Source organism: Rhododendron vialii, chromosome 8a, assembly GCF_030253575.1.
Source record: "Rhododendron vialii isolate Sample 1 chromosome 8a, ASM3025357v1".
In the NCBI taxonomy this organism is placed as follows: Eukaryota; Viridiplantae; Streptophyta; class Magnoliopsida; order Ericales; family Ericaceae; genus Rhododendron; species Rhododendron vialii.
In genome coordinates, this window is record NC_080564.1 from 4,530,090 (window position 1) to 4,547,009 (window position 16,920).

At 42.0% G+C, this 16,920-nt stretch overlaps 2 protein-coding genes and 1 pseudogene across 2 annotated transcripts; 2 read left to right on the forward strand and 1 right to left on the reverse strand.

Moving 5' to 3' along the window:
• Positions 1-526: 526 nt before the first annotated feature.
• On the forward strand, positions 527-1,735 carry LOC131336110 (protein LYK2-like). The gene has a single exon (XM_058371784.1). The coding sequence runs from the start codon at positions 527-529 to the stop codon at positions 1,733-1,735; it is 1,209 nt and encodes a 402-aa protein (XP_058227767.1).
• A 5,541-nt stretch (positions 1,736-7,276) lies between these two features.
• LOC131336338 (putative calcium-binding protein CML23) lies at positions 7,277-13,389 on the reverse strand. Its single transcript, XM_058372127.1, has 2 exons — positions 13,380-13,389; positions 7,277-7,665 (listed from the first exon to the last, which is right to left on the reverse strand). Exons 1-2 carry the CDS (start codon positions 13,387-13,389, stop codon positions 7,277-7,279), a joined length of 399 nt encoding a protein of 132 aa, XP_058228110.1.
• Positions 13,197-16,473, forward strand: LOC131336339 (protein LYK2-like; annotated as a pseudogene).
• Positions 16,474-16,920: the final 447 nt, after the last annotated feature.

The following is a 16,920-nucleotide window of genomic DNA, read 5'->3' on the forward strand; positions in this document are numbered from 1 at the left end:
AGTGAAGTGGTGTGCAGACAAGAGAGAGAGAGAGAGAGAGAGAGAGAGAGAATAGGAATATCGGAGAATGAAACATTCCTTGGGATAAATAGCCTCCCCTTTAAGCCACTGGAACCAAGCCCAATGAAAGCCCAAACAACTGTAATAAATATAACTAAATCCAACTATAAATATAGATTAGTATTACACCCCCAAGAATCTTGCCCGCCAATTCTATCTTTCAATTCCCAACAGAACCATTTTGTATTGATCCGAAATATTTAGTCCCCCCGTCTGAGAAATCTCTTTTATTTTACTAGTGCGTCCATGTGGAACCATGATCACTAAGAATCCCCAATTGAGAGTTTTGTTGGCTTTCTTCTTCTTCTTCTTCTTTAAAATTGAAAACCTATACACATGCATGTTCTACAGTCTTGATTCTTCTACTCAGAGAAAAGTCTGTCTTTGATCACCCTGGCCGCAAAAGCCCGGGAACCCGATTTCGGAATCCGGGGAAGAACTATTCCACAGTACTAGAAATCCAAAAATGTGGGAAATTTGGGTTTATGTTGTTGGTGGTGGGTTGTTGTTTGGAGCTTGCATCGCGGTTGCAGCGGCCTACTTGTTGATCCAAGGGAAGAAGAAGGACCAGGTTTCAGGTAAAATGGCGGATTTGGAGCTGCAGCAGCTCGGCCTCAGCATCCGAACCACGAGCGACAAAAAGGTCTCGCTCGACCACTGTTCCCTCGACGGTAGCCTCCAAGGTCAGGCCACAAACAGTGCCGCAACGCCGCGCAAGATGCCGTTCGAGAACTACACGATGGACGAGCTGAAGAAGGCGACGGACGACTTCAGCTCGTGCAATCTGATCGAGGGGTCCGTCTTCCACGGCCGCCTCAACGGGAAGAACCTGGTGATCAAGCGCACGAAGACCGAGACCCTCTCGAAGATCGAGTTCGGGCTCTTACGCGACGCCACCCATCGCCACCACCCCAACATCGTTAAGGTGATCGGGACGTGTTCGGCAGACGGCCCCGATTCGTTCCTGGTCTTCGAGTACGCCAAGAACGGGTCCTTGAAAGACTGGCTCCACGGTGGGAAGGCGATGAAGAGCCACCACATCGCCTCCTGCTACGTCTTCCTGAACTGGAACCAGCGTCTGCGGATATGCCTCGACGTAGCCACGGCGTTGCACTACATGCACCAGATAATGATCCCGAGTTACATCCATGGAAACATAAAGAGCCGGAACATATTTCTGGACGACGAATTCAACGCGAAGGTGGGGAATTTCGGCCTGAAGAGGTGCGGTCACGATACCGAGGATCAAAAGACTTGGAGCAAAGGGTACTTGGCGCCGGAGTACGTCCACCACGGCGAGATATCGCCGAGCATGGACATCTTCGCTTACGGCGTGGTTTTGCTCGAGGTGTTGTCGGGGGAGAAACCCATTACTTGCGGGAACAAGAAGGGAGAAGAGGGTATTTGGCTGTCCGAAAAAATCAAGTTCATTTTGGAGTCAGAGGACGCGGAGGAGCTGAGGGAATGGATGGACAAGGCGTTGGGCGAGGACTACTCGTTCGATGGGGCTGTCAAGTTGGCTTACATCGCCCGGGCATGCGTCGAGGAGGAGCCGACGTTAAGACCGGCCGCCGGAGAGATCGTGGAGGTGGTGGCAAGATTGGTGGCGCAGTTGCCGTATGGAGAGGAATTCTCAGTTTGTGAAAGCTCTTCCCAGCCTCTGGTCCTTGGTTAACAGTAGTTTGTACGAATAGAGTATGGGACATGTGGTACCCGGTGCGTGTCCGAGCTGTCCAAAATATGTTTGGATGGCCTAGGTCCAAACACCATTTTTCCTCCTCAGTCGAACACTCTCTCTTCTCTTTATCTCTAATCTTAACCGTCCAAAACACGTTTGAACGACTCAGATGCGCTGGGCACCACATGTCGCATATCCTATTTGCACCCAAAAAAATTTCCTGGCAAACCACTACATTGGAGGGATACTTTTTTCACCTAAAAATTATTCTCGGATTACTTGTCCCATCCCTCCCCTGTGACAATAACCCACATATGCAGGATAAAAGGGTACTCACTCTAGATTAGCTATCCCGGATTAGGCTATCAGAAGCAGGATTAACAATCCTATGATTCCTATCCCGGATTAGGCACGAGTCTTGATAGTGAAGATCGAACCAAAGTCAAAGAGAACAGCATAAGCTCTAGACTTTTTGACCTCTTGACTATGTAGGATCCTGTTTGTAAATTATAGTAAGCCATATTTGAAATAAAATTTTGCCGGTTCTGCATTATATATACTCTGTTTCCTTTTCCTTTTGGCCCCGTTTGATAACCATATTAGCTTTTGGGATTAGATTACCAATCTCATGGGACTATTAATACTGTGTTTGGTAACCAAAAATGAGTTGGATTACTAGTCCTTAGGACTAGCAAGCCGGGGATTAGGGGGTATTAGGAATACCCTGGGGGAGATGGTATTAATAGTCCAAACTCAACCCATTCTCATTATCAATCCATTCTCATTACTAATTCCTTCTATCAATCTAATCTCATCATCTAATCCCATCTCAAACAAACATGATATTAATAATCCCATCATCCAATTCCATCTCAAACAAACATACTCATTATGAATCCCTTCTCATTATCAATTCCTTCTCATTACCAATCACTATCCTAATCCCATCTCCTAACGAATCTCACCCATCTATCATTGTTATTAAACGGGGCCTTTGTGTATTGTTGCGAAGGAACCAGCTCTTTTCCGGTTAGGAAAAACAGATTGTACCGGTCTAGTTTAGGATTTTTTGTCCGGACTCATTTCGATGATCCAGATCATTTATTTGCTGAGTTAATCGAGTAGTTCTACCGTGCGAAAAAATGAAAAGACCATGTCAATTGAGTATCAATCAACACAATATTAGACAACCGGTGAAAATCCGTCAAACTACTGATCCAGTACAAACCAATTCAAACCGAATAATTTGGTTTGGTTTTTTAGTAGTGTGGTTTGATTCCGCCGTTCCGGTTTAAAAAAATTGAAAACCGTGTTAAATGATTTGGTTTATGAATTTATGTTAATGATTTTGGTTCCAAACCAATTCGAACCGTATATTTATATAACTCATTTAATATAGATACACCAAGAATACATGAGAGTTATATATAATCAACTAATTTCCTAAATTAATAATCTATTCAATCCACCATTCTATTTAGTATTCATTTACTGCCAACAAATTTTAGTATAAACTTCTATATATCACAACTCATTCCTATAATTGTGGTACACCAAAAGCACATGGAGTATAAATATATAATGCTTCATTCAGTGAATAGTGATTTCACGGTTCAATTAATTCTTAAATTTTCCTATATTTTTATAAATGAAAAAACCAATTCTTAGTTATCTCCACAATTTTGAGTACTTTAAATAGTTTACGAAGATGATATCTCAGTTTCAAGTAAACCGTAGTTCGAAACCGAAATCGAACCGCAGTCTAATGGTTTGGATAGGTTTGGTCCTATATTTTTTGTGGATTGGTTTGATTTTTCAAATTTATAATCCATAGATAGTGGTTTGGTTCTTGGTTTACTATGAGTCCAAACCAAACTAATCCGGTCCATGCTCACCCCTAGTTTATAATTTGAGAGCTTAAAAAGTGCGAACACTATTAGAAGTGTGGTTTTGTAAACTTTTACAAATATTTTTAGCAGTTTTACTACGTTCTGTGAATTTGGGATGCCACAACTTCCTGAAAATACTTCGGATACAATAGCCTCTTTTTCTTAAATTTATGAGAATTCTTTTTGGATAACTTCGGGTATATGGGCCAGTTTACGTAATTATGTGTACCTCGACTAATTGGTAGGAACCCAATCATATCGTTCAGCAAGTGGAGTTTGACTAATTCACTAGGACCCAATCCCACCATTTTAGCAAGTGGAGTGATACCTCATTGGTAGGCACCATTTATTTTCATCCGTTAGAGTTAGTTTTAATTCTCACTAATTACAACTAACACTTCTTGTCCTTCAATAACAAAAATCCCACCAGACTTCACTTGTAGATTGTTTGATTAAAGCCGATGCAAAGCTCCATATAAACTGATCGCATAATAGTTGATAGTACCTGTGAGATTTCGAACCTAACGTGGCCTGTGGGCAAACTCCACCTTGACTACCAAAATTTTTCTAGGAAACAACTCCAAAGAAACGAGTTTCCTTCCAGCACGCCCAGGGCCTCGAGTCCTCCACGTGTTGGATAATTGACTCTATTTTGTGCATTATTCAGGTTTAGCTAGGGTAGGTATGAAAATGAGTGAGAAGTGAAATATTCCAGGCAAGAGGGCCAAAAAGATGTAAAAAGGAAAGGGTGAGGATGGTTAGCCTTTGGTAAAAGGAGAGGGAAATGGAGCAGTGATCTAAAGGGTAAAAGATGTGAAAAGGAAAAGTGAGGATGGTTAGCGTTTGGTAAAAGAGGAGAGAAATGGAGGAGTGATCCAAGGGGGTGAAGAAGGAAGACGAGAGGTACGGAATTAACCAAGGCTGCAGTATCCCTTTGGTCGCTTTGTGTGAGTCGATTAAATTCACTTGACAACCCTAGAGGAGACGGTCTCTCTCACTAGGAATTTCTCTCTCTATCTCTCTCTCTCTAAATTAGTCTTCTTCTTCTGACTGGACGGACAACGGTTCAATCCTGCTGCGTGTCACTTCATTAGCGTTTCGTGTCATCTTCTTCCGATAAAATGGTCAACGCTCTGACCGGGGTCAACTCAAGACTTAAAAATATTCTTGAGCCAATCTCCTCTATATAATACAGTAGTAAGTTTTAAAAAATGATCTCCTTGTTTTCTTTTTTAGAGGAATAATAGCAAAAATATCTCATTAAAGAACAAATTTCCTATGATAGTATTTGTGAAGTAGTGGTTCCCTGTCGGTGCAGTTGGTGCCACGTTTTCCATTCAGATAGGCACGTTGCAAGTTCATTCATCGGGACTTATATTACTTTTTGACCCAGCCTCCCTAAACAGGAGTTGTTCAATCTCCCACATTTATTTCGATTTTGGACGGTCTAAATTTTAGTGAATTTTTTCGAAAAAAAGTTAAATCACAATCATGTATTACCGGTTGTAATTGGTTTTCAATCCGAATTATCCACAGATACTTTGAACGGCCGCGATTGAGCTTCGTAATTTCTTCTTTACAGAACAGCCGTAAAGAAGATTTTCTCATTAAAAATTAGTAGTATTTCGAGAGAAACTTATTTTCAGTTTAGCTGCAAACAGCCTATTTATAGAGCTGTGCAATCTCAGCCCTCTGCTTCGACAATTAAGAATAGTTTAACTATTCGTGCGAAAAATTCTTTTAAAATTCAAACCGTCCAAAACACTTTTGAACGGCCGAGTGAGCTCCGTAAACATTTGTTTACAGCTACCTTGTAAACAAGATTTTCTCATTTAGAAAGCATAATACGCATTCTTAATTCTGTCCTGGTTAACTTGTCAATCCTAATTAATTGATCAGTGGGGTTAATTAGTACCAAGAAGATACTCCACTTGTTCTTTCCACATTAGGTACTACAGTAGTAGTTTATTTTTAATTCCATTCATTTTGACCCGTCTGCTCCCTCAATTATTATTCAATTTCTTTGAGCGAAAATTCTAACTCCACACCCAATTACACACTTACACTCACAATAGGGATGGATCCCACACACACTGAGTGTGTAGTGTGTGTGGGCTCCACTCTATTGTGAGTGGGGATATGTAATTAGGTGTGTAAGTAGATGTGGAGATAGAATGATTGTTCTTTCATATACATCCTAATTGTGGTCTAGTAGTTTATAGTAAAAAAAAAAAAAACAGTGCACGTTGTAACAAGTGATTCCGTACCTCCACGTGTTCTGGTTAAGTCCACTACATCTAAGTGATCTGATTTCGCAATAAAGCGTGTCCGGATCAATTTACGCTCGTCTTACTAATTTTATTCTCGGTCCAATTAAAAGCGTGTAATTCACGCCTCAATTAGGTTTAAAGAAAAACCGTCTCGCAGCTTGGTCTGAATAGGCTTTTTTTGCCTTCGGCGGGAGCAAGTTAGCGAAATCGATAATCTTATCCGCCAATGCAAAGCAAGGAAGACCTATGCTTGACAAAATGACATGGACTTATGGAGCATATATTCAGAAGGTAGCAATATTCCTTGAATTTAACGCAAAATTGTGCCAACAAACTACCTATTTTGAGTTTCAACACGCTATGCGAAGCTAGCTTATGTTTTACGTAGGAGCATTCTTATGGGGGAGAATGACCAAATGATAAAGGAGAAACAGAAAAAAAAGGGTAGTTTCTGGAAGCCATGAAAAAGGAGAAACAGAGAAGGATTTCGAAATTACCCTCTTGCCCTCTCTCAAAAAAAAAAAGATTTCGAAAAAAAAAAAACCTAGTACAAGAAGTCCACCGGCGGTGCCAAATTCCTTGGCACTGTCAATTGTCAAAAATTTAGTACTAGAAAATGTAACATAAAATTCTACGCTGTCAATTTCAAATAGCAATGGTGAAGTCATTTTTTTGGGCCAAATACAACAGCTAGCAACTTTGGTATTACCATGGTTAAAGCTTATTGTCACCTCATTCAACCCAGCTACTGTATATATCCTCTCTGCTGTTTATTCTTTAAGGAAGGAAAAATACGATTCTGGTAAGAGATAAACTCTTTCACAGAGCTGCGCGTTTCAAATAAAATTTGTGAGTTGTTTTCTTTGAGTTCTTCATCATAGGATCAAATGTTTCAAAGCCCTAAACACCCAAAATCTGAAACTCCGCTGCTCAAACCACAGCCCTATCGAAAACAACCAATGATCAGGATTCGAAACGCATACCGCCGTGAATTCCGCCATATGTATGTTTGAAAACCAAAACATGAATCCACTGGACAAATTATAGAGAATGATGTTGAACCCATAAACTGAATAGTTGGAATATAGGAGCATATACAAAGAATTAATCAAGTAAAATAAAAAATAATATATATGGGCCGAACGGATTTAAAAAAAAGAAAAAAAAAGTTTCAATCCGGGGCTGTTGATTCCGAGATGAAAGGCCGGATTGATCGCTCAGCACCCGCTTGGCAGGGGTGCCGCTCAGTAGGGTCCCCGGGTCCATAATATATATAGTAACACCATTAATGGCCTAGAAAGGCCCCAAAAAATACAATGAATGAATCCCCAAGTAATTAAAATCTCTGCTTAAAATGGAAAATCTACGACATCATTATTCTAATCTCCATCCAAATCAAACTGAGCAATCATCACCTTACACTCCTCAATACTGGTATTGCTCTTCCCAAGCTTCCTCAGCATTTTCCTCAAGCTCTTGGGTGTAATGCACTCACACCCATCTCCCATCTCATACATCCTGAACGCCTCTCTCAATTCCTTCACCTTCTCCTCCTCCTCCTCCTCTCCTCCTTCGATCAGTCTGACAAAGTCTTTGAACCCCAATTCGCCGTCACCGTAGGAGTCCATCAGCACCACCGTCGCCTCCGCCTCCCCCTCCGACAGGTCTCCGCCCATTGACCCCACGCAGAGGCGCAGCTCCTTGGGGGAGATCTTGCCGTTGCCGTTGCCGTCGTCGTCGAAGTGGTTGAATACTGTTGTAACGAACGCTATGAATGCAAGCTAAGAACGAGAAATTGAAAACTAAACAAGAAATCACAAAGACACAAGATATACGTGGTTCCCCAAGATGGGTACGTCCACGGGCGAGGAGAGAGAGGATTCACTAACCAACGTGAAGAAGAGATACAAAGAGCCGGCTATAATCCGTAACTCTAGAAAGGCCACAATATGAAAGCCCAAAAGATAATTTTTAGAAGTACCCCAAAAGCCTTATTTATAATAGGCTACAAAAACGGGAACAACATAATTAACCAATGTGGGACTAAAGAATACAAGGCATTCCCAACAATTCTCCACCTTGACTTGAATTCCACCGAACTAAATCACCAAATATAGCTATTCCCTTCTAACCTCTCACTCGCCAAATGCCCCCGAGGGGCGATCAACTGCAAATACCAAGCAAGCCCAAGCAATGCTTGAACTTGGCAACCGGAACCGGTTTAGTCAACATATCTGCTGGGTTATCTGCCGTACCCACTTTCTTCACCTCAACTTGCTTCTGTGAGATGATATCCCGAACGAAGTGATACCTGACATCGATATGCTTAGTCCTCTCATGATACATCAGATTTTTAGTCAAATGTATAGCACTCTGCGAATCACAAAATACTGAACTCACACCCTGTGCAAGACCAAGCTCACAAAGCAAACCTCTCATCCACAATGCCTCCTTCACGGCTTCAGCAATGGCCATATACTCCGCTTCTGTTGTAGACAGCGCAACTGTAGCCTGTAAAGTAGCTTTCCAACTAATGGCACTTCCGGACAGAGTAAAGACATAACCTGTCAGAGACCTCCTCTTATCGTGGTCACCGGCAAAATCCGAATCAACATAACCAACAGCATGATCACCAGAATTGACAATCCCAAACAATAGACCAACACCTGCAGTTCCGCACAAATACCGTAGTATCCATTTCACAGCCTCCCAATGTGCCTTTCCTGGACGCCCCATATAACGACTAACGACACTAACTGCATGTGAAATATCAGGACGAGTACATACCATGGCGTACATAAGGCTCCCAACTGCGCACGAATATGAAACCTGAGACATATACTTCTCCTCATCCTCCGACTGTGGTGACAACTCAGCTGAAAGTCGAAAGTGTGCTGCCAAAGGGGTACTGACTGGCTTCGAGTTCTGCATGGCAAAGCGCTCAAGTACTTTAAGAACATAAGACTTCTGATTCAAAAATAATTTGCCAGCTACTCGATCTCTGCAAATCTCCATACCCAAAATACGTTTTGCCGCACCCAAATCTTTCATCTCAAATTCACCACCCAACTGTTGTTTCAACCTGTTGATTTCTGACACACTCTTGGCAGCAATAAGCATATCATCAACATAAAACAGTAGATAAACAAATGAACCATCTGGAAGTTTTCGAAAATATACACAACTGTCATACTCACTTCTTGAATATGACTGGCTTATCATAAAAGTATCAAACCGCTTATACCACTGCCTAGGGGATTGTTTGAGGCCATACAAAGACTTACGAAGTAAACAAACGTGATCCTCCTTACCAGAAACAACAAATCCCTCAGGCTGACGCATATAAATCTGTTCCTCAAGCTCGCCATGCAAAAACGCAGTTTTGACATCAAGTTGCTCTAACTCAAGATCATAACATGCAACAATAGCAAGTAAAGTGCGAATGGAACTATGTTTTACAACTGGTGAAAATACCTCATTGTAGTCAACACCCTCCTTCTGGCTGTATCCTTTCGCCACTAGCCGAGCTTTAAACCGAGCGTCTTCTACCCCTGGAATACCTGGTTTGCGCTTGAAGATCCACTTGCATCCAACAATCCTCTTCCCTTTCAGCGGTTCTACTAACTCCCATGTCTGATTCTTCTGAAGAGACTCAATCTCCTCATTCATAGCAACAAACCACTGTGCAGACTCAGCGCTCAAAATAGCTTCCGTATAGCTTGAAGGCTCCTCATACTCAACTGTTTCAGCAACTGATAAAGCATAGGCCACCATCTCAGAATAAGCCGAATACCTTTCAGGAGGCCGAATCTCCCTCCTTGGCCTATCTTTAGCAATAGTGCGTGGTTGCTCAACTAATGCATCAACCTCTGTGTCTGAACTCTTGAACTCCTCTTCAATTGGCTTCTCAATGTGCTTCTTCCCTGAGTCGGAAGCTTCACCCAAAAACTCCACCTGCTTTGGAACACTATGTTCCTGAACTGTATCATCAACCTGCTTAGACTCCTTAATCAGATAATTTTCATCAAAAGTCACATCCCTACTGATCAAAAACTTCAAATCATCAGAGCACCATAACCTGTACCCTTTGACACCTGCTGCATAACCCAAGAAAATACACTTCTTGGCTCGTGGCTCCAATTTACCCTCATTCACATGAGCGTAAGCTGGACACCCAAAAACGCGCAATACAGAATAATCAGCTGGATGACCTGACCATACCTCAAACGGAGTCTTACACTCAATAGCAGTCGACGGAGACCTGTTCACCAAATAGCATGTTGTGGAAACGGCTTCAGCCCAAAATTCTTTGCCCAATCCGGAATTGGACAACATACAACGTGCCTTCTCCAAAAGAGTCCTGTTCATTCGTTCAGCCACACCATTTTGCTGAGGGGTTTTTCTCACTGTGTGATGCCTCACAATGCCCTCATCACTGCAAAATCTATCAAACTCGCCAAGACAAAACTCCATACCATTATCAGTTCTCAAACGTTTTATTTTCTTACCAGTCTGATTCTCAATCAAAGTTTTAAACTGTTTGAATGTATTAAAGGCGTCACTCTTATGTTTCAACATATACACCCAAACTTTACGAGAGAAATCATCTATAATACTCATAAAATATCGAAAACCACCTTTAGAAGTTACCTCTGCGGGACCCCAAAGATCCGAGTGAAAATAATCCACCGTGCCTTTGGTGCGATGAACAGCTGTACTGAATTTTACCCTGCACTGCTTGCCGTAGACACAATGCTCACAGAAATCCAGTTTCTCAATTTTCTGGCCACATAGCAAACCCTGTTTGCTCAAAACTGTCATCCCCCTCTCGCTCATATGCCCAAGGCGCATATGCCACAAACGAGTCAAGTCTGAATCTGAAACCTTGGATGAAGCAACCGTTGCTGCAGCACCTAAAACTGTACTGCCCTGGAGTGTATAAAGGTTACCACGCTTTTGACCCTTCATCAGTACTAATGCACCCCTTGAGACTTTCAAAACTCCACCTTCACCAAGGAATTTGCAACCATGAGAATCAAGAGCACCCAGGGATATAAGATTTTTCTTCAAATCCGGAACATGTCGAACCTCAGATAAAGTCCTAACAATACCGTCATGCATCCTAAGCTGAATCGTTCCTGAACCAACAGTCTTACAGGCCATGTTGTTGCCCATCAAAACTGTACCACCATTGACCGCCTCATAAGTAGAAAACCACTCTCTATGCGGACACATATGGTATGAACATCCAGAATCTAGAACCCACTCGGTATTAGAGCGAGAATCGCCCTCTGTAACTGATAACACATTATCTGACTCATCTGAACTTTCAGCAATTCCAGCAATTACTTTACCCCCTTTCTGGTCTTCTTTTTCCTTCTCCTTGAGTTTTAAACAGTCACTTTTCCAGTGCCCGGGTTTCTTACAATAATTGCACTTTCCCTTCTTCTTACCTGATGATCTGGATCTTCCCCTATTACTCGACTCCACCATTTCTGTTGTTCTTCCCCTAACAAACAAACCCTCCGCATGTGCATCACCCTCACCTGACACTTTTTTCCTCAATTCTTTCGAATATAGGCTGGCCTTAACATCCTCCATGGATATCGTGTCTTTGCCATACAATAGGGTTGTAACAAAGTGCTCATACGAAAGTGGTAAAGAACATAGCAAAATTAGGGCTTGGTCCTCATCCTCAATTTTACTATCAATATTTTTCAGATCCATAATAATACGGTTGAACTCGTCTAAATGATCTTTAACAGGTATACCTTCTCGCATACGAAACGTATAAAGACGTTGTTTGAGATATAACCTGTTGGTGAGCGACTTCGTCATATATATGCCTTCCAACTTCAGCCAAATTCCTGCTGCTGAAGTTTCTTCTTCCACCTCGCGAAGAACGTCATCTGCCAGACTCAACTGAATAGAACTCAGAGCTTTGGCATCCGTATCATCCCAATCTTCCTCTTTGATTCCAGAACTAGTCTTGCCTAACAAAACCTTGTGTAATCCTTGTTGGGTTAGCAGAGCCTTCATCTTTACTCTCCAAAGACTGAAACTGCTGCTCTGCCCATCAAACTTCGCAATCTCAAATTTAGCCGCCATAGCCACAATCGGAAACGAAACCCTAGTTTTTGCAACCTAAGGCTCTGATACCAGTTTGTTGTAACGAACGCTATGAATGCAAGCTAAGAACGAGAAATTGAAAACTAAACAAGAAATCACAAAGGCACAAGATATACGTGGTTCCCCAAGATGGGTACGTCCACGGGCGAGGAGAGAGAGGATTCACTAACCAACGTGAAGAAGAGATACAAAGAGCCGGCTATAATCCGTAACTCTAGAAAGGCCACAATATGAAAGCCCAAAAGATAATTTTTAGAAGTACCCCAAAAGCCTTATTTATAATAGGCTACAAAAACGGGAACAACATAATTAACCAATGTGGGACTAAAGAATACAAGGCATTCCCAACAAATACCCGCTCGTATTGCTGGGTTTTCTCCATCGTTTTCGAGAATCGAATGTGCACGAGTGAGAAAACTTGGTCTGCAAGTCACCAATTCTGCCGCCTTCTTTCAGCTATAAGCTTATGCTAACTCTTACGAGCTTATCCTTTGCCTCACTTATATATATACGAAGTTATTATATATATATATGCTATACAAATCAAACACATTGAGTCTAACAAAATGAATGAGGCCCCGTTCCAGAACTTGAATAAGTTCTTATTTTTTGTTCAATAATAAGGCTTGTTCCACAAAATAAGAAGTACGTACTTATTTTTTGGTTAAGGCAACTTTAAACTCAAAAATCATGTGTTTACGCAAATAATTTTCCTATCAATATGGATCTTATTTGATAGATCTCATTGAGATTTTTAATACGGTGCAAAAAAAAATTGAAAAATTATTTTTCATTTACGTTATTTTTGAGTTTGAAAATGTGAAATAAGCTGCTTATTTGAGTTTTTTAGAACAACCCTTCTTATTTTTCTTTGAGAAATTCCAAAATAAGTACTTATTTTTTAAGAAGGTTTCTGGAACAGAGCCTGACTCAAACCGTCAAACAAATCGTAGTGGATCTCATTTTGTATCACCTGAGGATCTTGAGTGTGCAGACAACAGAGAGAGAGAGAGAGAGAGAGAGAGAGAGAGAGTAGGATTATCGGAGAATGAAACATTCCTTGGGATAAATAGCCTCCCCCTTAAGCCACTGGAACCAAGCCCAATGAAAGCCCAAACAACTGTAAATAGTTCCAACTATATAGATTAGTTTTACACTCCCAAGAATCTTGCCCGCCAATTCTATCTTTCAATTCCAAACAGAACCATTTTGTATTGATCCGAAATATTTAGTCCCCCAGACTGAGAAATCTCTTCTTCTATTTTACTAGTGCGTCCATGTGGAACCATGATCACTAAGAATCCCCAATTGAGAGTTTTGTTGGTCTTCTTCTTTTTCTTTAAAATTGGAAACCTATACACATGTTCTACAGTCTTGATTCTTCTACTCAGAGAAAAGTCTGTCTTTGATCACCCTGGCCGCAAAAGCCCGGAACCCGATTTCGGAATCCGGGGAAGTACTATTCCACAGTACTAGAAATCAAAAAATGTGGGAAATTTGGGTTTATGTTGTTGGTGGTGGGTTGTTGTTTGGAGCTTGCATCGCGGTTGCAGCGGCCTACTTGTTGATCCAAGGGAAGAAGAAGGACCAGGTTTCAGGTAAAATGGCGGATTTGGAACTGCAGCAGCTCGGCCTAAGCATCCGAACCACGAGCGACAAAAAGGTCTCGCTCGACCACGGTTCCCTCGACGGCAGCCTCCAAGGTCAGGCCACAAACAGTGCCGCAATGCCGCGCAAGATGCCGTTCGAGAACTACACGATAGACGAGCTGAAGAAGGCGACGGACGACTTCAGCTCGTGCAATCTGATCGAGGGGTCCGTCTTCCACGGCCGCCTCAACGGGAAGAACCTGGCGATCAAGCGCACGAAGACCGAGACCCTCTCGAAGATCGAGTTCGGGCTCTTGCGCGACGCCACCCATCGCCACCACCCCAACATCGTTAAGGTGATCGGGACGTGTTCGGCAGACGGCCCCGATTCGTTCCTGGTCTTCGAGTACGCCAAGAACGGGTCCTTAAAAGACTGGTTCCACGGTGGGAAGGCGATGAAGAGCCACCACATCGCCTCCTGCTACGTCTTCCTGAACTGGAACCAGCGGCTGCGGATATGCCTCGACGTAGCCACGGCGTTGCACTACATGCACCAGATAATGATCCCGAGTTACATCCATGGAAACATAAAGAGCCGGAACATATTTCTGGACGACGAATTCAACGCGAAGGTGGGGAATTTCGGCCTGAAGAGGTGCGGTCACGATACCGAGGATCAAAAGACTTGGAGCAAAGGGTACCTGGCGCCGGAGTACGTCCACCACGGCTAGATTTCGCCGAGCATGGACATCTTCGCTTACGGCGTGGTTTTGCTCGAGGTGTTATCAGGGGAGAAACCCATTACTTGCGGGAACAAGAAGGGAGAAGAGGGTATTTGGCTGTCTGAAAAAATCAAGTCCATTTTGGACTCCGAGGACGCGGAGGAGCTGAGGGAATGGATGGACAAGGCGTTGGGCGAGGACTACTCGTTCGACGGGGCTGTCAAGTTGGCTTACATCGCCCGGGCTTGCGTCGAGGAGGAGCCGACGTTGAGACCGGCCTCGGGAGAGATCGTGGAGGTGGTGGCAAGAATGGTGACGCAGTTGCCATATGGAGAGGAAATGTTACGTGCAAAGAAAATGAGCAAAGAATTGACCCTTAAAATGTACATGAACGATTCAGATGCATTGCACAATAAATTTGAGCCGTTCATGTACACTTTAAGAGTCAATTCTTTGTCCATTTTCTTTGTCCTTAACATTCCTCATTCTCAGTTTGTGAAAACTCTTCCCAGCCTCTAGTCCTTGGTTAAAACTTAAAAGCTAGTGGCAGTAGTTTGTATGTGGTAAACCGAGAAATTTTTGGGTGCAAATAGAGTATGGCACCTTGTAAAAAAAAAGGGTAGGACACACGTGGTATCTAGTGCGTGTTTGAGCCGTCTAATACATATTTGGACAGCCAAGATCCAAACACCATTTTTCCTCCTCAGTCGAACAGTCTCTCTCCTCTTTCTCTCTCTCTAATCCTGGCCACTCAAAACACGTTTGAACGGCTCGGATGCACGCCGGGCACCACATGTCCCATTTCCTATTTGCACCCAAAAAAAATTCCTGGCAAACCACTATACTTTTATACCTAAAAATTAATTATTCTCGGATTAGTTATCCCATCCCTCCCCTGTGACAACAACCCACATATGCAGGGATAAAAGGGTACTCACTCTAGATTAGCTATCCCGGATTAGGCTATCAGAAGCAAGATTAACAATCCTATCCCGGATTAAGCACGAGTCTTGGCCCATAGGGATAGTGAAGATCGAACCAAAGTCAAAGAGAACAGCACAAGCTCTGGACTTTTGGATCCTGTTTGTAAATTATAGTAAGCCATATTTGAAATAAAATTTTGCTGGTTCTGCATTATACTCTGTTTCACTTTTTCCTTTTCCTTCTTGTGTATTGTTGCGAAGGAACCAGCTCTTTTCCAGTTATGCAAAAACAGATTGTACCGGTCTAGTTTAGGATTTTGTGGGTTTATTATTCCGGACTCACTTCGATGATCCAAATTTTGCTGAATTTATTGAGAAGTTCTACCATGCGTAAAAATGAAGACCCTGTTAATTGAGTTTCAATCAACCCAAGATCAGACACCCTTATCCATTAGCGTTGGTTTTAACCCTCACTAACTACAACTAACATTTCTTGCCAAGGACAGAACCAGAATTTTTTAGACACGGGGGCCAAGTTGTTAACAACAAATTTTAAAATTTCAAGATTCGAAAATCTAAGAATTTATTTGGTTTGGATTTTGAGAGAGGTTTTTTTGGATACTGAGTAGAGAGATAGAAAGAGAAATGAGGATAATAATTGAAGAAAAAATTGATTGGAGACTGTGCGGAGAGAGAGAGGTTGGTGCGGAGAGAGAGAGGGGTTAGATTTTAGGACGCAAAATGAACACAGCCTAAAATATTTAAATGTCTAAATAACACATAATTCAAAAAAGATAATATATAGTTGCTCTTACCAAACAAAAAACAACTAATCTTAAAACAATTTTTTAAAAAAACTCCGAAACTACGCGGGGGCCGTGGCTCCATACACCTTGTATATAGACGACCCCTGCACGCCTTGTATATAGCTCCGTCTCTGCTTCTTTCCCTTCGAAAACAAAAATCCCACTGTTCACTTGTAGATTGTTTGATTAAAGCTGACGCAAAACTCCATATGAACTGATCGCATAATAATTGATAGTACCAATGAGATTTCGAACCTAACGTGGCCCGTGGGCAAACTCCACCTGGACTACCAAAATTTTGCTAGGAAACAACTTCAAAGAAACGAGTTTCCTTCCAGCACGCCCAGGGCCTTGAGTCCTCCACGTGTTGGATAATTGACTCTATTTTGTGCATTATTCAGGTTTAGCTACGGTAGGTATGAAAATGAGAAGTCCAAATATTCCACGTAAGAGGAAAAAGATGTGAAAAGGAAAGGTGAGGATGGTTAGCCTTTGGTAAAAGAAGAGAGAAAGGAGGAGTGATCTAAGGGAAAAAGATGTGAAAAGGAGAGGTGAGAATGGTAAGCGTTTGGTATAAGAGGAGAGAAATGGAGGAGTGGTCTAAGCGGGTGAAGCAGAAGGACAAGAGGTACGGAAGAAACCAAGGCCGCAGTATCCCTTTGGAATTGCTTTGTGTGAGGTTCCTTTCTGGAACGCGAAATAAGTATTTATTTTTTAAGAAGGTAATTTCAAACTCAAAAATAATAATCTTATTGAAATTTAAAAATGTGTAATATGGATCTTATTTGAAAAATCTCAATGAAATCTTTAATACGGTACAAAAAAAAAATCAAAAAATTATTTTTTATTTTCAT